The 20583-nt window shown below is 55.2% G+C and overlaps 1 protein-coding gene across 8 annotated transcripts in view; it reads left to right on the forward strand.

Moving 5' to 3' along the window:
* Positions 1-20583, forward strand: part of AMBRA1 (autophagy and beclin 1 regulator 1) — a 163277-nt gene that overhangs the window by 140705 nt on the left and 1989 nt on the right. For all 8 annotated transcript variants that reach the window (XM_070473093.1, XM_070473090.1, XM_070473092.1 and 5 more), the window contains 3 exons: positions 5633-5772; positions 13079-13171; positions 14463-14656. In XM_070473093.1, coding sequence (XP_070329194.1) covers positions 5633-5772; positions 13079-13171; positions 14463-14656 — 427 coding nt within the window. The remainder of the gene's footprint in view (positions 1-5632; positions 5773-13078; positions 13172-14462; positions 14657-20583) is intronic.

Here is a 20583-nt window from a genome sequence, read left to right on the forward strand (position 1 = left end):
AAAAAGTGTGGATCAAGTGAGATAGATGAGGGTTCCCCTGGTGGCTCAGTGATAAAGAGTCCGCCTGCAACACAGGAGACACAGGAAAGACCCCCTGGAGGAGGTCAGTGGCAGTCCACTCCAGTATTCTCGCCTAGAGAATCCCATGGACAGAGGAGCCTGGCAGGCTGTGGTCTATGAAGACATTTGAAAGACTCCCTTATCTGAGCTGAACATCTAGAACAGCTACACATTTGGCCATTTCCTTTGAGACTTAGAAAACTGAAGAAAAGTTTAAGAACTTGTGCTGTGCACAGAGGTGTGGGCACAGGAGGCAGTAATTATTTTTTAACTTCTGGAAGTTCCAGGAGTCTTGCGTGCCTTGGTATTTGATTCAGCACAAAACTGGATCCCTCAGCTGAAGTCATCTCTGTGCTTCAGTCCTAATGGTGAGGATGGTCTTTGGAAAGCATCAGGCCGACTGAAAGAGAAAATTCTTGTTCTCTGACTGTCCTTGGGATCCCTTTGAGAGGAACAGGTGAATAAGACAAAGTCTGTAGGTCTCTGCAAATCACAGGAGATTGGCTGGAAATGACATCAAGGCTCCAGGTTATCAGGAACAGAGGGCAACAGGTTGCCAAGAGTTAAGAAAAGGAGCTGTTTGCTCTTCTTTTCTGCTAGGAGAACTTTGGTTTAAACATGGGTGATCTAGGAGATTTGTTTTCTGCTTCACCTGAGTAAAGAGGAAAGAGTAAATGACTTGGCATTCTGATTTTTATTCTAAATAACCGCTTCAAAACCAGTATTCTATGAGTTCTAAACTACAAAGTAGTATATAAAGAAGGCTTGGAGACAGCCAAAGAAATGAAAGTCTCTGAAAAGCAGTCGTATTTTCCTAGGGATGAAGAAACTTCAGTAATACATGTGTCTAAAGCAGATCAGCAGCCCAACAGAGGGAAGAGGTGACCATAGTATCCCTCCTCTGGCCTCCTCTGGGATGTGCGCATTTCTCAGCCTGTGACTAGATGTGTAGCCATCCATTTCCACTGAAAAGTCAGCTGTCTCTTAGCATCTGCTTTCCATTGATTTTTCTTCCTCTTCCCAGAGAGTTAATTCTCTTATAAGAACCCTCTCTAAGAGCTTAAAGCCTCCCTTGACTCCTGTCGCCACCCAGAAGGCATTTCTCCTCCTCATAGTTCTTTCTGCCCCAAAGCCCCTTTGGCTTGGCGACTCCTCCCGTGGCCTTTCCGCCATGGAAAGGGTTGTCCCCTTCCTTCAACCAGCCTTCCCTGTCTTAGTTAAAAACAAGGGCGACCTGCTGGCAGTTCTTGACCCCTTGCCGCCACGTCACGGTCCCAGCGCTCAGGCTGGTGAGATCCCCAAATGTAAGCTAGATAAGCTCAGAGTTCTGTTCTTGGCTGATCTGAGCAGTGCAGTTTGCTGCTTGGACTAATGATCTGAGCTTTATTGACACGCAGTGGAAGAGAAAGCCTCCTGTTGAGGGCAGCAATTCATTTTTCCTCTAAATTTTAAAAGGAGGAAGAGGAAGGTTTCCCACTGCACTCCTCTGGTTGCCTCTTCTTCTTTTCCTGTCTGTTTTTGAAGAAGAAACAGGACCCTTTTAGTTTTCATCCTGGAACTGTTTCCTTTTATTCCTACTTCCTGTTAGTTAAGAGGATTTGAGGGATGGAGAGGCGTGTGGTACAAGAGACCGTCTTGGGCCCCAGAAGTAGAAGAATCCTTGTCTTCTCCCACTCCCTCAGAACTATAAAGATCCTGGCGACCTGACTCATCCCCTGTTGACATGCTGAGACTGCACTGACTGAAATATGTGTTCCTTCTGGCTTATTGATTCCAATTCCGTTCATAGATGTTAGAATAGAGAAGAGCCTCCTTGGGGAGGCGGGGGGTCCTCTCAGCCTTTGTCGTCTAACAGGGAACAGCTGCAGCGGAGACAGGTTAAAACCAGGTCTCTAGGAGCATGACTCAGCAGCTGGGTTTCATGTCCAGCCCCCGAGAGGAACCCCAGGACCTGATCATCCTCCTCCAGTATATAATGGAAGTCGGCGTTGTAGCTTCTCTTTCATCAGAGATGGGGAGGAATTTTTGGCAGGCCCCTGGCTTTGTCCTTAGCATCCAGCAGGGAGTTTCTGGACACCTGACTTAGTTTTAAGGAAGGCTCTACTGGAGATATATTTGGGGTGCCTTAAAATAAAGGCCAGAGCTTCCTTTGAGCTATCTCGAATCTTCTCTGTTGTTAGTGCTGATGGACTTCGGGTTTGCAGAGCTAGTGCCAAGCCCTAGTGTGGGAGGAGAACCCACAGATCACCAGTCACAGGGTTGGAAAGACTGATGGCTGGAACCATAAATGATCTGGGAGTAGCCAGAGCTACCCAACCATCTGTCAGCATCGGGGAACTTGCTGCCCAGGTATTTGATTATCTGTGGGGCTGATGGTGAGGAGTCTTCCCCGGTCCTTGAGATTCTTTGAGCTGTTAAACTGCATCCAGGGAAAGGAATGGAAACCCCACCTCTGGGTGGTTTTCCTCACGGAGCAGATGCACATTCCTTGAGGGTCCTTTAGTTCCAGGCCTGTGTTAAACAGGAGCACTGGATCTGATGGCCGCTCAGAACCTGTACAGCAGGGATCCTGCCTCCTCCCTGCCCTCATCCCCCCTTGTCTTTTTGCCCTCATCTCCCTCCTTCCCATCCCCACATTAGAGTGTGATAAGTAAGCAAGTGCTTATCAGGAATTCTTGAGGCTGCTGATCTTCACGTGGCATTTTCTGGCTTCCTGCCACAAAGCAGGATTTAGCCTAATACCCAAATGCTGGAGGAGATGGGCTCTAGGGAACTGCCCTTTCGACACTGTTGAAGGACTTGGGTGGGGGGGTGCCATGACCAGAGGACAGATTGATGCCCCGTGACTCCTGCAGCCAAGGAGGTTGTAAATAGCCGTGCACAGGGTCCCGGGGCCTCAGCCTTTAGTTACTGCTCTGCAGTCGCTCTGACCTTGTCACACCTAAGCTGGGTCACCCATCGTACTGGCTTCTTGAGAGTTTTGTCCCCAAAGCAGGGTCCTGTACTTGAAAGCAAATTGATAGTATTTGCTTATTAATCCCTCTGCAGTAGCAGACCATAAAAGCTAAATTTGTGACATGTGAGGTGTTTGTTGGCTTCTTTATTAGTCAGGAACATTTCTAGAAGAGAGTCCCCTTATTCTTATGAGCCCTTGGTCAAAACACTCAGCACGACCTTAAAGCATTTGATTTCTGAACCATATTGTCCTCCTTCTTGCAAGACCAGTTTCCCTGGCCCTTCTGCCCCATTGCCTGCAATAATGAATCGTTATGATTTTAGGGGAGGCTCTTGTGAGGCTCAATAGAGCTGCCACAGGTGAAAAATGAAGTTTCCCTCATCCAGCCACTGAAATGAACACATCCCTTCTGAACTCTGGGTGTATCCCCACCTTAAATTATCTGACCTTTGGAGAAGGAAACTTGAACGCGTTAAGAGATCCCAGCCACAGTTGCCTGATCACAATCACTTTGTCCTTTGGGTTTGTATACTGAATCATATTTAACCAGAGAGCCAACAGGTTGGACAGATACTATTGATTATTGTTTGGAAAAGGGAAAACCTCTGTGAGAAAGGATGAAGGCGCCTCACCCATCCTCTGACTTGACGGAGAACAGTTGCTTAGGTGCAGAGGGCAGCACACTGGCCCTGCCATCACGTGGGCAGTCACCCAGTGAGGCTGGTGGAGAGGAGTAGCTGTAAATTCATTCCCGGCTCCTACCAGACATGTACGTGCGAGGAAGAGATGACCCAAAGGTAATGACTCGTTTAGAAATTCATAGACTCCACTGGGCCCTTTTTCAGTAGTTGCCTCAGACCAAAGATTTCAGGAGCCCTGGCTAATTCTTATGTCTGGAATTAAGTGAGGTAGGGGGTACACAGGAGGTTCTTAATACAGCAGCAGCCACAGGGCAGCCGGTCTCAGGCCTCAAGCCCGAGCCCGGTTCCTCATCTGTTACAGACCCGCTCAACCTCAGGACCACAGCAGCGCCGTTCCAGCAGGTGCTACTAGCTGCCCAGGCACATTCCTCAGCACCACAAGAGCCGGAGAATGTTTACATAGGATTCTGTGTGTGTGTGTCACACCTCGAGCGCACATGCCACTGAATTCTCCTGTCTAGAGACTGTCCTGTTAAAGACCTTTCAGGTGGAAACCCAAGGCACAGGAACACATGTTCCCAAGTGCAGGGCTTCTTGTCACTTGGTTTCTGCAAATGGTGTGGACCCTTAGCTCAACATCTAACTTTTGGGGGGGTGGGGTCTCTCATCAGGATAATGAGAAGAGCAATTATCATCATACTGCCCTAAATTCACTTTTTAATATTGCTTTCTGAATCACACTCTGCTTTGTTCTTTCATTGTTCCCCCTTCCGCCAACCCTTAGCGACAGGTAGAGGCAGATGAAGTTCATCCTTATTTTATAAAAAACCTAAAAGAGGCTGAAGGAAAAAACTTCACATCAACTAAAACTCTAGTGTTAAATTCTCAGTTTCATGACCTTTTCATAGGTCCTGATGACTTTTTTTTTGAAGCCCCAGATGCTGGTTCCTAGAAATATTGTAATAACCAGAGTTACCATTTCTGAGCCTGCAACCAGGCGTTTTATATACATCGTTTCTTTTCATCTGCCCCATTGTTTGAGTGGTGGTGCTGTCTGTGTTGAAACGGAGATCCAGAGACATTGTTAATGCAGGGATGTCAGGTCTCAGACCCAGGTGTTTCTAACTCTAAAATGTTGCCCTTCACTCTTCCACTGCCTGGCTCCTGTCTCTGACTGAAGTTGATTCTGGAACATCGCGTCGATCAGTAGCCAGATCTCACCTTCAGCCCAACCTGAGACAGAGCTAAGCTGCCCCCTGAGAAAATAGTAGCTTTGGAAAGATGCAGACCGATGAAAGGAGATTCCCTTTGAGAACCGGTCTGTTTAATGATGATTTTATATACACTAGAAAGAACTCGTGCACTTGTGTTTTCAAGAGGTCCCTTCTGCCTTTCTTCCTACATCTTACTGCACCTTTTTGTTTTCCTTAAGAATGGCAGTTTTAACATTGCTCTTAATTAGATGAACTAAGAATGTTCTCTGATGTGGTCACCCCTCCCGCCCCGCCATCGCCCTCAGTTCCCTACTGCCGTGAGAGTGCTGTGGTTTCTGTGGTAGCAGGGCTGCCGGGGGAGCTCGGCGTTCCCTGGTTTGTCTGGTCAGAGGGAAGTTCGGGCAGTGCTTCCTGGTGCGCTGGGCTCTGCATGGGGCTCTCCAGGGGGTTAAGTGAAAGTGATGCAGTGAGACACGTTAGAGGCTGTGAGGTGAGCACAGCGAAGCTTCAGAAAAGTTCACATGCGCCCTGTGATTTCCTGACCAGTCCTTGGCCCTCACCTCGGGTAAGAGGGTCCCGCCCTCCCCTGTGCGTCCCCGGGCTCTCAGGTACATTCCCAGTCTGACCGTTTCCTTTCTTCCCTGCGGTTCACTTGCTTCAGGCCATAGGAGGGACTTGGTTTCCCCCTGGATTTTGTTATTCTTGGTAACAGACTGTTTCTCCTCCCATTCTCTTTTCTCCCCTCTCTCTCCCCCACCCAGAGAGTTTTCAACGTCCTTTACCCCATGCCTGCTGACCAGCGGAGACATGTCAGCATCAATTCTGCCCGGTGGCTGCCCGAGCCAGGGCTCGGCCTGGCCTACGGCACCAACAAAGGAGACCTGGTGATCTGCCGACCGGAGTGAGTGGCTCGCGGGAGCTGGGGGGAGGGTGTGCAGGGGGCGTCTGGGTGGAGGTGTGCAGGGGGTCGTCTGGGCAGAGGACTGGAGTCAGCAGCATTCACCTGTGGGTCTGGCTGGTGAGGTGGGGTCTTCCAGAGGGGAAATCCGAGCCTTGCTAGAGCCTGCCTCATTCTTGGCATCACTCCTTAAAGGGTCCTTTCTGCCTCGGGAACGGTAACTCTCCATTCTGGAAATATTCAGAAGATTGGTGTAGGTACCAAGTGCTCTTAAATCTAAGGCAGTATTGTTTTTTTCTGTTTTCCCTTGTTCTCTGGTTTCCTAGTGATAGTCAAGTTTCCCTGCAGGCAGAAGCATAGATATCAATGATTCTTTTCTAAACCCTTTTTGAAAAATTCAGCAGGTGGTCTTGGGCTTGTGTAAATGCCTTAGACCCTAACTTAAGAAATAAAACCAAGAGAATAGCGTTAAAGCCCTAATTTGTCAAGCCACTGATCTCTGACAGCCTGGCTCTATCTGTGTCCTGCCTGTTTTCCTTTCTGCTTGGGCCTCCATCTCATAACAATGAAGGCAGATCGAAAAGCTCAGTCTAAAATGAAAATGATAGTTCACTGGTCTTGATAGAAGGAGAGGGTGGGGAGGCGGCGGGGAACCAGGGTGTTGCTGCCTTGCGTCCTTAGGTCACCTCCTTCCCCCTCCTCTGTTTCCTGGGGCAGAGAGGTCCGTTCAGGCACCCTGTCACTCAGGACCCTGGGAGTCCTGCAGGTCTGTCATCGGTTTCTGGAGCCAGCCAGGTGGGGAGACGCGAACTGTGCGCTTCAGTGTAGACCAGGCCGAGGGCTGCGTGGGCCACCTCGGGGATCCAGCCGATTAAGAGCCACGTCTGCCTCCAGGCCCTCCCCACTCGGTGCAGAGTCTTGTCCAAGGGGAGCCTGCAGAGCGCAGAGCAGGCACGGCCTGGCTGGTCTGCTAGGGTCTCTGGCTGTTGGGCGTGTCCACGTTGCCTTTCGATTGGGCCCTTGGTGATTTTTCCTAAAATGTGTGTTTGGGTCATTTCTGGTGGTCCAGGAAGGGATAGGTGGCTGAGCCCTGGTCAGCCGAGCTAGGTCAGTGGCCCAGGAGAAAGAACATCTGCTTCTGGCGACAGCTCTTTGATCCCACCTAGAATTTTCAGAGCCCCTTCCACAGGGAGGCAGGCATCTCAGCCCAACCTAGTGAGGCCACTCCAGGTGCCGCAGGCTTCTTGGTTCAGCTGGCCACATTCTCCTGGACTCTGTGACTACAGAGCCGGCCCTTTCACAAGCTCCTGGTGCCTTTCCAGAACACAACCTGCCTCTTCACGACGGTGCCGCTGTTAATCGAGGCGCTGGGTCTGTCCGTTTCTGCCCTCCCCCAGCCTGTCCGTAGTCCTGGGTCTGTCCGCCCTGAAGGATTTTATCCTATGTGCTGCCTTTCCCCAAAGCACAGGGCGCTGGCTCCCTAACTCCTCCTCCTCTCTCAGTCATTCACGAGAGGGCTCTCACAGGCACCTTTCCCGAAACTGGACATGCGTTCCGGGCTGTGGTCTCGCTCTCACCGGCCCTGTGGTCACAGGCCTCCTTTCCCTCTTCCTGCAGGGCGTCCTTTCTCAGCACTCTTGTCTTGTCTCTGGCTCCAGCTGCTCACCTGTCCCACCCAGGCTCCCAGCCCCCTCTCTCCCAACAGTGGTCTGCTCTGAGCAGAGGCAGGATCTCTACTCCCAGTTTGTCGTGGCCCCACAGAGGCTTTTACATCTGAAACCCCAGCCTACACACTCGGTGTGAGTCACAGACTCCTCAGCCAGACATGAAGCTGGCTTTGGCCTCTCTTTCTCCCCATATGTCGTCTTCAGCATCCAGCGTCTCTGCGAGCAGGAGCCATCTTGGGCTGCCTGGGGAGCTCTCTTGTTGTTTTTCTTTAGTCGCTCCGTCGGGCCTGACTCTCTGCGACCCCATGGACTGCAGCCCGCCAGGCTCCTTCGTCCACAGGATTCTCTCAGCAAGAATACTGGAGTAGGTCTCCATTTTCTCCTCCAGGAGATCTTCCCAACTTGGGTTGAACCCGTGTCTCCTGCATGGCAGGCGGATTCTTCACTACCGAGCCGCTAGGGAAGCGTGGGGGGCTGTCTTCCCCCAGCAGGTCAGGTCTCCTCCGTGACAGGAGAGCGGTCATGTTTGACACAGCAAGCCACGCCCCGTCACAGACCTGGCCCTGTGGGCTCAGGGCGAGCTGGGCCTGCCTTTCTGGTGGTGGTCTGTGCTCCTGATGTCTTGGGTCATGTGGGTCAAAGCCCCATACCTTAGGGCCGATATTTCAGGGTAAATTAAGGTGGGCGAGACTTTGTCTCAGGTTGTCCAAAGGCTCTCCAGGTCTCCGTCACCTTCATTTCTGTACTTTAGGCAAGAAGTACCATGAACAATATTCAGGTAAGGAAGTTAAGACCCACCTCAGGTCTTCTGGTGAATCAGTGACAGAATGAATTTTCCTAAGTTTGCCATCCAGAACTCTTTCCTGTAGCTGATTCTTAACCTTTTTTTTTTCAGTCAAAAACCACTTTAGAATTCCAACAAAAGCAACATACTCTCTTCCACAGAAAAATATACCACTTGCAATTCTGTAACTCTCTTAAGACCTCAGGTGAAGAAAGCACCTCTAGATCACCTTGAGGCATTTAAGTGGGTCAGGTGACTGAGGCAGTGGGAAATGAGCGAGGATAAGTGAGACCATGGACTTCTTTTTTTTTTAATATTTTATTTATTTATTTGGCACCACCAGCCCTTCGTTGTGGCATGCGAGATCTTTAGTTGTGGTATGTGGGATCTAGTCCCTGACCAGGGATTGAACCCCAGCCCCCTGCATTGGGAGCAGGAGTCTTAGCCAGTGGGCCACCAGGAAATGTACATCTTTTGAACACACTCTGAGTGGTGTCCAGCCCAGGATGAGGAGAACAAATATGAAAGTAGAAGCTCGGCATTGTCACCTGCTGCCTGGCCCCGCGTGACACAGCTCCCTGGCACCCCCGTTCCCAAGGGCACAGCCAGCCAGCTGGGCCAAGATGACCGCCCTCCCTCCGAAACAGGTGGTTGTCTGCCTTTGTCTCAGGCTCAGGCAGCTGCACCACATCATGTGCTTTCAATCCTGTTCTTGGTTTCCCCTCCACTGTCTTATCCTTGACACGCTCTCCGAGCACAAAGACAGAGGTAACAAGCTTCTTGGGCATCTCTTGATGGGTTTTAAAAACCCGCTTGACAGTAGGCGAACAAAGCCTCAGGTAACACTCCGTCTCTCCACACGCAGCAATTCCTGGGACAGGTGAGGAGACGAGCCACTGTCCCTTCAGCCTGTACACAGAGCCCTTTCAGTGGCTGATAGCCTGGCTGCCTGCCCCCCTCCTCCCCTTTCTAGCAGTGAGGTGCTCCTTTCTCCTTTGCTTCACCCCCCGCTTCTCCTGTGCCTCTAGCTGACCACCAGTCCAGCCGACGCCCCCGCCAATAACCACAGTGGGCGTGGAGTGCCAGATAGGCGTAAGGCGCTGCTTGCTCATTTCCGGCTTCATAAGTCAGCCCTACAAATGGGGGGTGGGGAGGTGCATCTGGGAAGACCACTGGGTGTCAGAGTCCTCTCAGAAGGCAGAATTCAGAGACTCATGTCAGGAGAAAAGGAGGTCGGGGGGGAATCAACTGGTGTTCCAGCCGTTGTTACTCAGCGCTTCCACTGCTGAGGGCCCGGGTTCAGATCCTGCTCAGGGAACTGACATCCCACAGGCTGCATGGCACGACTGTGCCCCACTCCCCCCCCAAGACCTTCTTTCCAAGGAGAAAGCTGTGTGGAGCTTTCCAGGCCTCCACTGATAGATGAAAGAATGTCCTCAAAGGGGATATACCCTAGAAGTTGGGAGGTTCGGAGCCAGAGTCCTATGTGAGAGCAGCTTGAGGGGTCGTTGGGCCAGGCCCAGAAGCACCGCTCACAGAGACTTGCTGGACGCAAGTCTGTTGAAACAGCCGACCCGACTGGCCTTCCCATGCCTCTCCATCCCTCTTTGTCCAGCTTCCAGGAAGGACCCAGAGCAGACAGTGGTGACTCACTCATCGTCCCTAAGGACCAAAGAGAAAGGAGAAGGTTGGCACCATTCTTCAGCTTAGAGGTGGAAATAAGTGACATTGAGCATTGACCGGGGTTTCCTTGGCCAGAGAGGGTTATCTTCAACTCTGTTCTCTGGTCCAGTGCCTGGCCTTTCAGCCACATGCACGAGCTTGTCTTAGTCAAGCTGGTCTGACCACAGAAGGTAGAACAAAGTGTGGCTCGTACTGGACCTCTTGGTGAGGAGCAGAGGGGATTGGGGTTGGGGGAAGAAGGGAGCCGCACATTGATAGTCCCCATGGCCCCTGGTCTGTTTGGCAGTTGACATCCTCAGTAAACGGCCAGAGTTTGCAGCTCGGGGCTGAGGATGCAGGCTGCTGGGCGGGAAGTGTCTGAGGGGCTCTGGCTCGGCGTCCTGCTGGCAGTCGCCGCTCAGGGAGTGCCTTCAGGGGGCCTTTCCCCCAAGACGGGGAGGAAGGGGCCTGGTCACCGCGGATGTGGTTCGGTGTGGGCTCCGTGTGAGCAGTTTGTCATCACTCACCAGCCCAGGGTAGCAGGCGGTGCCGAGGAATTAGAGAGGAAGGACTTGGCGGGGACCCACATGGTAGCGCCTCTTGTCAATAAATCCTGACAAGTTTGTAAATCAGGCTCCCCGGCAGCTGGCTTCACATGGTGCCTCACACAGCCCAGATCTGCTCATCAGAAGCTGTGGTGGTGGTTTCGTTTTACGGGGGCCTCTGCTTGTGACTTCTGGCCTTGCCTCTTCCCTTAGGTCAGGTCGTCTCTCTCACCTTTGCCCTCCACCGCCCTGTAGTTCTCAGACACACACAAAAGTGGCTGAGTATCTGGTGACTCAACTCCCTGCAGCCTCGAGGAGAAACAGCCGCTGACTGAGGCCCAGGAGACGTGGCCCGCCGCGCCCTGTGTGTCTGGGGGAGTGGCCGGTTCGGGCTGAGGTGTCCGGGTTCCAGGTGCTGGCCGCAGTCCTGGCCTCCGGGCTGCTTCGAGAGGCAGCTGCAGGTGTTAGCGTTGTTTTCGTCTTAGTCGCTCGGTCGTGTCCGACTCTGCCACCCCAAGGACTGTAGCCCACCAGACTCCTCTGTCCGTGGGATTCTCCAGGCAAGACTACTGGAGTGGGTTGCCATTTCCTTCTCCAGGGGGTCTTCCCGACCCAAGGATTGAACCTTCGTCTCCTGCATTAGCAGGCGGGTTCTTTACCACGGAGCCACCAGGGAAGCCCCAGGTGTCATTACCCTGAACTTTTAATTCTTCACTGATGTTCTTTTAGAAGGCACGTCTGAAGATCACACCAGACCTGCCCTCTTAGTGGAGCTGGGGGCCAGGGAGGGTGGGGTGGGGTGAGATTAGTCCAGAGCAGAGAGAGGACGAGCCCTTTCGTGGCTGCGGCTCTTTCCCAGAGGTGACGCCTCGTTCCCAGAACCTTAGTGACCCTCTGGTGACAGGTTTGGGGCCTGCTTCCTCTCGCCTGAGGTGGCATGGCTTCCTGACACACAGTTGCTCACCATGCAGGCCCCATCAGGTCCCTGTTGTATCTAATCCTCACATTTAGGAAGGACTAACCCTACATCATCACCACCGGCCCCCCCCCCCCTCATCTTTTCCTGGCTGATTCTCATGACCCTCTGATTTCCGTTTGTTTGCTCTTTATTGAAGAAGTTGTGTTGTTACCGTCCAGGATGGTGACCTAAGCCTCTGGGCTCTCGTTGGAGCTTTTCTTAGTTCGAGCTGCCATAACAGAATACCACAGACAGGGTGACTTAATCGCCAGAAATTTATTTCCTCCTGTTCTGGAAGCTGGGAGTCTGAGATCAGGTGCCAGCACAATTGAACTCTGGTGAGGACTCCTTTCCTGGCTGGTCGACGACCCCCTTCTCTCTTCTCGCTGTGTCCTCACGTGATGGAGAAAAGAGAGTTAAGATCTTTCTTTCTCTGTCCTTTATAAGGCCAGAGTCCTTTTGGATTAAGGTCCCAGTCTTATGACCTCATTTATTAACCTTAATTACCTTTTAAAGACCCCCTCTCTCGGGTAGGGTTTCAACATGTGAATTTGAGGGAATTCCATCTGCAGCAGAGCTTTTCAAGCCCGTTGTGTGTGCCCTGACCCTCTGAGGAGCAGAGCTGGCCATTTTGTCTCTTACAGTCTCTTCACGGACACCGGAGTGCTAATCACAGGGCTCAAAGACACCTCTTTCCCAACTCTTTACCTTCTCATTTCCTCACCACCAGCAGCACCCCACCGTGAGCCCTGTGATGGGTGTAGGTAGCATCTTTTTCAGTGGGGAATCTTTAAAATTAAAGGCGTCTTGTGTCTTGGCACACACCGCTGGCAGCCAGGCTTGCTGCCTGAGGAGGCACTTCAGTCTAGAAAAATAAGAGGCCCCCGCTTCCCTCCTAGCAGTTGTGCCTGGGTGAGAGTGTGATAAAGCGCCCGACACTCCACTGCAGGGAAAGAAGGAGCCAGGGCCAGGCTGGCAGCTGGGAGAACTTGATGGACAGAAACTCCTTTCTCTGCCATCAGCCGCCCAGCCTTTCGCCGCTGGAGTTCCTCTCCTCACCCCATCCCCTGGAGAGGCTTGTGAGCCCTCCCGGGTCATCTTCAGCTCTCCCTGTTGCTTTTCCAGCCTCTACCTGGCAAAGGAGGCTCTCAGGCCAGAATAGAAAGAGATGTGGGCCTCTCTGGCTCAGCGGGAGCTTTTTCCTGTTAGCCTTCTGAGCTGCAGGCAAAATAAAAACGTCAGGGTGCCCTCCTCTGCCTTTCTCCTGGCCCCGTGGCTGTAGGGGAGGCCCAGTGGCGAGAGCCTGCGCTCACGTCCCGAGCACTGAGCGCGCCCTTCAGGCAGGCAGGCTGTGGCGCTTGGCATCTCCAGGGCCTTCTTAGCCACCGTCTTGTATGGCTGAAGAATATGCGGACCTCGCTGCCTATGACGGGCGTGGCTATCTTTTTGCTTCTCTCAGCCCCCTAGAGGAGCCAGTCAGGCTTTGGGAGATGGAAGAGGCTAAAGCCGCCACTCCAGGCGTCGGGGCTGCTGGAGATACATCGGGCTGCTTGGCACTGAGCATCCTCATGGAGCATCTGTCTCTTCGCAGCCTCAGCCCAGTCCCAGGAGAGAGGAAGGAAGGAAAAGGAGCGAGGCGTTCTGGCCATTCTCTCATGTCTTCCACTCTGTCTCCTTCCCAACTGATTTCCAGGGCCTCGAACTCTGGTGTTGAGTACTACTGGGACCAGCTGAATGAGACGGTCTTCACTGTTCACTCCAGCAGCCGAAGCAGCGAGAGGCCTGGGTGAGTTTGTGAAGGAGGCAGCCGGCCATCCCTCCTGCTTCAGTGGGTCCGGAGCGGTGCCCTCACGCCTGGCTCCGTGGGTGTCCCTTCTCAACGAGAGCAGCTCCCTCTGCTCTGCTTCACACTTTGAGCTTTTGTACGTGGTTCCGTTCAAGAAAAGCGTTTCATAGCTAAGAAAAAGACCAAAAGCTCTGCCCTCCAAGTCTCGATTGAAGACCAGCTAGGACCCCATCCAGCCCCCCGGTCCTGGCCGCAATGTCCGGGGAAGCCGCATTGAAAAGAGCTCTGGAGAGGGATGCCCTCCCTAGGAACTTGCTCGTGGGCAGCCTCCCACGTGACCCAGGCCTCGGGGACCAAGCTGCCCAGAGCTGCAGCCCAGGGACAAACCCTCCCCAGGGGCCACTTAGTAGGAACCTGGTGCTGATCCTCCCATCATTTAATTCATTAATGGAGACGGAAACGTTCTGAGAAAACAAAGCGCTGGGTCAGTGGTAAAGCCAAAGCAGTCACTGCTTCCTCGGGGAAGTCCCGGGCACGGTCCCCAGAAACAGTCACTGCTTCCTCGAGGAAGTCCTGGGCACAGTCCCCAGAAACAGTCACTGCTTCCTCGGGGAAGTCCCGGGCACAGTCCCCAGAAACGGCTGCAGACAGGACGGTTGGTGCCTGCCCTGAACACCGCGGGCCCGCTCCGCTGCCAGCTCCTGCCACCCTGAGGGTCTGCGCCCAGGACGTGCCCAAGTGGGGGGGTGCTTTGGGCCTGGGCCTCACTCTGGGCAGCTGGTGCTCCCCGCTTCTTAGGAGGACCCCCAAACAGCCCAGTAGGAGTCCTGTGGAGTCCCATGGAGTGGAAGTTCCGAGAGTTTAAACTGGAGTCTTGCCAGCATGTAGCTGGAGGGGGGAAAAGCTGAAGGGAGGGCCGCTTGTGCTGCTCACCCTTGGCCCCGTGGCTTCCAGCCGCTCAGCTGCTGGCTGCCTGAGTCCTGAGTGTCTTTTAAGATCAGCCATCTCTGCCTCCCCAGAGAGGCCCTCATTGTTGGGGTGACTGGACCAGCCGTCTTTGCAAAAGATGGGTGGTTCCGCCACTTCCTTTTCACCGTCCCAGGACGTGGACTGATCTGGAGGAGAAGGACATGTACAGGTTAACCGGCCGCGAGAGGCCGCTGTGGGAGTGGGCCTCAGCCTGCCGGCCCTGGTTCGGCCTGCGCCGTGAGTTCGGGCGCAGAGCAGGCAGGGCTCTGTGGGGCCGCTGTTCCCAGCCCTGCCTGACTCCCGTCCGCCTGTCTGTCCCTAGCACCAGCAGAGCCACGTGGAGGACAGACAGAGACATGGGCCTGATGAATGCCATCGGCCTGCAGCCCCGGAACCCCACCACGTCGGTGACGTCTCAGGGCACCCAGACTCTGGCCCTACAGCTGCAGAATGCGGAGACCCAGACGGAGCGGGAGATACAGGAGCCGGGGACGGCAGCTTCCGGTCCTGGTGAAGGTAGGAGCTGTGTAACACTAGAGGGGAAATAAGCCAGCGGGGAAGGGAGGTTGGTGGTTAGGACCATTCTTGCCTCCCCTGAGGCTCCTGCCCCCTTTGCAGACAGGTGGTGCTGGGACTGCGACACAGCCGCCAGGGCGGGCACCCCTCCCACGGCGACAGCGCTCAGCGCCTCCTTGGACAGGAATGTCACTTCCCTGATATGGACCACCTGTTACAGCCTCCCGGCTACTCTTAGAGCTTGGCCCAGCACCCAGCAGGGACCCTGACCTCCTTATCCTCTAAAACTTGCAGGGCTCAGAGAGTCACAGAAAAGGCAGGAGGGACGCCCTGCTGCAAACTCACATGCCAGAGAGCTGCCAGGGCCACCACCACCACCCTCTGCCCCCACCTGGGGTAGCTGTCTTCTCTCTTCAGCCCGGCCGGTCGAGAGGCCCTTACACACATGCGTCTTTCACGGCCGTTGGGGCTGCAGCCTGGCTCACGATCAGCCCCTTTCTCTCAACTGTGGCAGGCGTGGCTCGGCCATGGCTCCGTGCTGGCCTCACGCTGCTGAGAACCAATTAACACCTCCCTGCGTAGCGCTCAGGCCCCCTTTGGAGTGTGTCGGCAGCTATGTTAAATAGGCTGTTCACACCCAGTCGGTCTCCTTGCCCCCCACCCTGGCCCCTGGCTGCTTGCAGCTCCATACACAGCAGCCTCCAGACAGCCCTGTCATCTCTAGGTCTGTGGTAAGCCACCTGCTCAGGAGAGACCAGAAGACAGGTATGCTCTGGGCAGAGGAGCTGATCTGTGTGTCCCCTCAGGGCACAGCTTCTGTGCTGCAGCCTCGCCCTGGGCACTGTCCCGCGGCTGCCACGAGCTGCCGCGTCTTACAGCCACGTCCCTTTCCGTCTGTGGCCTGGGATGGAAACCCCCAGTGTGGACGGAGCTGCCAGAGCAGCCCTAGCCTCACCAAGGAGGAGAGTGCCCCAGCACCTCCCGCCAGCCCCGGGCGGATCCTGGTCTGGGCGGCCCCTCTGCCGTGTTCGCGTGGCCTCTTCCTGTCCTCTGTGCATCAGCTGCTGCGGCTAGAGACAGGCCTTGGTGCTTCCCCGAGGAGCTGAAGTCTAGAGCAGGAGGCGGGCCCCCAGCGGGTAGTGACTTCTCGTGATTAGGACCTCAGGGCTGCAGAGGAGGGGGAGCCGCACCGGCCGTGGGGCTCGGGGAGGACTCCTGGAAGAGGCGACCCTGAGCTGCACCTTCCGGGATGAGGCGGAAAATGCCAGGCAAAGTGGGGTGCGGAGGAGGACAGGCACTGCTCGCAGAGGGGACGGCACCTGCAAGGGCGCCATGCTCAAAGCCATTACAGTCTGCACCAAGGACCTCTGGGGGGCTTTTGTTTGTGGCCTGTCAGCGCTTGTTGACAACTGAGGCTGGACGCGCGGGGAGGGCAGGTTACAGGGAGCTGGTTCTGGAGGTAGGCCTCCGCCCTGAAGGTCAAGTACAGGGGGGCTGCCCACCTGAGAAGAAGGGCATCCTCCCGTGTTTTCATCTGCCAAAGATGCCCTGGTTATTTCTTGACTTGCATCAGCTTGTTTCTGACCTCCAGTCAATTATGATTGTAAGTGCCTTTCTTCATGGTTGGGGGTGGGGAGGATGGGCTGGCAGGAGGCAGAAGAGTCTTTTTTCCAGTTTCAGAAGCCAGAACTTCATTCTCTCCCAGTCTCCTCCCCGCAAAGCAGAGGGGTTGGTGGAGGACAAGCCCTTTAGAGGCCAGAGGCACTTTTCAGCAGGGGACAGTCAGGAGGGGAGCTGTGGCCGAGTAGCTCAGATAGCTCACTGCATCTCTCTGTGGCCTGACGACCTTTGCCTGGAGCTTTGGACCTCTGACTTTGAAAGGGACAATGTCATAGTCCCTTGCAGAAAGCCCGTGCCTAGAAAGAAGGGGAGCAGATGCATGGGGCATTGACCAACGAGCCAGCCTCTTCTCTCCTGGGTCCAGGAGCCTAGTCCTGGGGTGCTTCGCCCTTGACCGCCATCCACTGCTGCCGCTCTGGTAGGGGAAGCTGGAGTCGGAGTCTCCTCGGGCTCAGACTTCCTCCCTGGTCTGCTTTCCCCATCTAGCAGGCAGGCACGGCAGCTTTCTCTCTCTCTCTCACTCGCACACACATTTCTCCTCCTCTCCCCCCAACCCCCACCCCCAGTCAGCAAAGTAGTGGCCACATCTGCAGAAGCAGTAGAAGAGACTGCTCATCACGCTGGTGAACTCCTCCTCTGGGCTCAGCTAGGAAGCGGGCCCCGTGGGAGTACCCCTGTGCACCCCTCTACGCACCAGCAGCCCAGGCACCTTAGGGTGGGCCGCTGACTGCACGGCGGCAGTTGCCGTCCAGTGGCCCGTCTCTGAGCCCTGTCCCACTGGCTCGCACTGAGGGGTTCTCAGCTACTCCTCATGTTCATGTTGGATAGGAATTTTATTAAAATCCATTCAGTTCTGTCTAGGACTTCCCGGAGGAGCCCTCCATGGGGGGAGTTGGCAGGTGTTGACTTTTTTGCTGGTCCAGCTTTAAAGCTTCCCTGCCCTGTCACTCCAAAAGCGAGGGGCAGCATCCCCGGTCTCTGTGTTTGCTCCTAGCCCTGACACCATGCCTGCCTGGCTTGCAGTGGACCCTCCGCAAATGTGAAATGAGTGAACTGACTCAAGGCAGGGCCCTGCCCCCAGCTTGGCTGTGCTGCACTATTCAGGAGCCCACGGCTCTGCCTCTGACCACTGGGAAAGGTTGTCTGGACCTTTCTGTTGTCTGGGGAAGACAATAGTACGGCTGCAGGAACCTGGGCCGTGGACCAGGGAAAAGCAACCGTGAGGGGGAGGGGCAGGGTGCCCCTGAGATCAGGACAGGCAGCTCCTCTCATGATGCAGCCTGGCCCCCCTCGTCCGGGCGGGGAAACCCCAAAACTGGCCATCATGGAAAGTTCCTGATGCCACCCTGGCCTCTGCATCCAGAACGTACCTTGCCAAGGAAATGATCTCGTGTCAACACGAAATCAGTCTCCCATTTTTCAAAGACAAAAAGAAATGCTTTTGCTGCAGGGAAGGCGACAGCAAACTTACCTCCCGTGGCCGCCCCTGCTCCTGGAGCTTAGCTTGGATCCCTGACCACAGCTGCCACTCCCCGCGGGCCCCAGGGTGTTCCCCTCTGGAGGAATGTGCTGGTGGCCCACCTTGGCTCTTAGCCTTGGCTTAGAGCTCCCCAGCTCCCAGCTCTGGCTGAAGCTCCCCATACCCAGCCCTGAGGAAACTGTTAGTGTGTATGTTTTAAACACTTCTGTCCGATCTTTATTGAGTGCTTTAGTACTAGTGTTGTATTAGGCGCCAGGAATCCAGAGGGAATCAGATTGAGAGATGAAGCCACGTCTCTTCCCTCACACATTAAGTTCAGAAAGGAGACGGACGTGGAAGTGCACCCCCAGAGCAGAGGGTAACACATGACCAGATTTTGGAGGTCCCCTGAAGGCCGGAGAAGGAAATGGTAACCCACTCCAGTATTCTTGCCTGGGAAGTCCTATGGATAGAGGAGCCTGGTGGGCTGCAGTCCATGGGCTCACAAAGAGTCAGACACGACTGAGCGACTTCACTTTGACTGAAGGCTGGAATGCCTGTAGGCGGTCTGGGAGCCCTTGAGTCACCCACACACTTATGTGACAGGTAGACTGTAAGTGCAAGCCCAAAGGGGATCAAAACGTAGTCTGAGGCCATCAGGGACCTGGAGCCAAGAAGGGAGAGACTGCCGTGGAGAGGTGCGGGCCCTGCAGGGCTCAGAGAAGAGGCAGCGATGCCCAGCAGGGGCCGGGCCGGGGCGGGACGGGGGCAGGGGCGGGCACTGGCCTGAGAACAAGTGGCCTTGGGCCACGGGGCAGCGGGCCGGTGTGTGACAGGGAGGACCCCCACAGTGTGCGTAGGCAGTCTGTGGGGGTGGGAAGAGGGGTGGTCAGGGCAACAGCTCGGACCCGACCGGAGGCCTGTGAGCATCACAGCATCCTCACCGCTTTGAGGACTCTCGTGATTGCTGGGTTTTGAAGAGTATGGACTCAACCAGAGCCCAGTGGCTCCGAGCGGAATTAGGACGGCAGCAGTAGCAGCGCGGAGGCCGGGCGGAGGGGGAGAGACGCCCACAGACCCGTTCGGACAGACAGCTGCAGTGACAGACGGCCGGGACCGCAGGTACTGGTGCAGCGGGAACGGACAGAAGGGCCCGGAGTCAGGCGCCCAGCGCTATGCTGAGGCCTAACTGACAGCTCCCTGAGGGCCCCCAGCAGCCCTGCCCGGCCCCCAGAATGAGCTTTGGGAGAAGAGGAGAGTGTTCGCCGAGCAGGGTGCCTGGCCAGGGAGCACCGGTGCCAGCAGGCCAGGGGCCAGCCCACTGCTCACCCCGGGCCAGGCTGGGGAGCCCCCGACGCATGGGGCGCTTGGAAAACCATGGGGGTGGCAATGAGCGCAAGGGTCCCCCGGGGCCTCCCCAGGCAGCCCTTTTGGCTCACAGGGTAGACACTGCTGGCAGCGAGGCCCTGGGTTGCCCGTTCTCTCGCCGCTCACCCGCTGCTGGCGGCTTTCCCCGAGAGGAGTGCTCAGAGCCCTTCAGGTCCTCTCCCCTGCCCTTGGGGTTGGCCTGAGCTGCCTCAGGGGAAGGTGCCTGAAGCAGCTGTCTTGAGGGGTTGGAGGTGGGAGGGTAGAATTTATCAGAAAATCTGGAGAAAAGCAAGCTGGACATCAGCAAAAGCCTTGGTGGAGTCCCTGCTCAGTGCTGGGGAATGCTGTCTCCCCGAAGATGGACCGCCAGCACACGCCGCCATGCACCCGTCAGGACGGAGGGGCCTTCCGGGACGTTGGCACAGCTGGGTTGCCCAGACGATGTCTAGATGCCCAGCTCTGACCAGGCAAGCAGGGGGACAAGGCGCTGGATGGTGCAGCAGCAGAGAAAGTCTCGCAAAGATAGCAACTGACGACAAATACTGCCGAAAGTTCAAAACTATTGAAGCCGCCCAAACTGCAAAGTCCCCAAGTGGCCAACAAACAGGCAAAGGAAACAAACCCATCCATAGTTTGGTGGAGCAGCCCTGGCCGCCTGGGAGCCTTGATCATAGCTGCCCACAGTCTTAGACCACTTAACCTGCCAGTGAGGGCCGAGCACGAGCCAGAGTAAGGCCCCTCGGGGCGGGGCTCTTCCCGCAGAGACCAGGTTACGACAGCCACCACGGAGCACCCGCTGTGGACCAGATGCTTAACGGGCGTCATCTCATTCCCTCCGCCTGGCACCGTGCAGGCTGGATGTTTTCATCCCTGTTTTGCAAGTCAGAAAACTGAGGAAATGTGGGTGGCAAGGGATTTATCCACGGTCACACAGCTAGTGAATGGGAGAACCAAGATCTGAGCCAGTGTCATCTGCCCCCTTCAAGAAGATGCTCAGGCTTTTGGGGAAAGAGCAGGACCTTCCTTGTTCCTCCCTCAAGATGCAGACTGAAACATCAGGCTGGGGCAGTTGGCTGCTTCCAGGGAAACATGAGGGTATCAGGCATCTGGCCCCGCGAGAACAGTACGTGGGGAATAACGTGGGAAAGTGGGACATTAAGAGGAGACAGAATGCCTTCGAAGGAACACTTGAAAATCGTCTTCCTCGTGTGCATTTAGAAAGTGACGTAAACAGAAGAATAATGGAGAGAGAGAACACAGCTTTGAAAAGGTGCCAAGCAGAACGTGCGTCTTCTAGACGCACCCTGTACAGTGCCCTTGCTTTCCAAACACCAGACGTGGACCCTGTCCCAGGCCCAGGCCCAGGCCCAGGCCGTCCCTACTAGGCTGTGTGAGACGGGGAGGGGCAGACACCACCGGCCCTCTGGGCTGTTTCTGTGGGATGCGAGACCAGCCTGCCTCTGGTGTCCAAGGGGTTAAA

This window comes from Odocoileus virginianus, chromosome 10, assembly GCF_023699985.2.
Source record: "Odocoileus virginianus isolate 20LAN1187 ecotype Illinois chromosome 10, Ovbor_1.2, whole genome shotgun sequence".
Taxonomy (NCBI): Eukaryota; Metazoa; Chordata; class Mammalia; order Artiodactyla; family Cervidae; genus Odocoileus; species Odocoileus virginianus.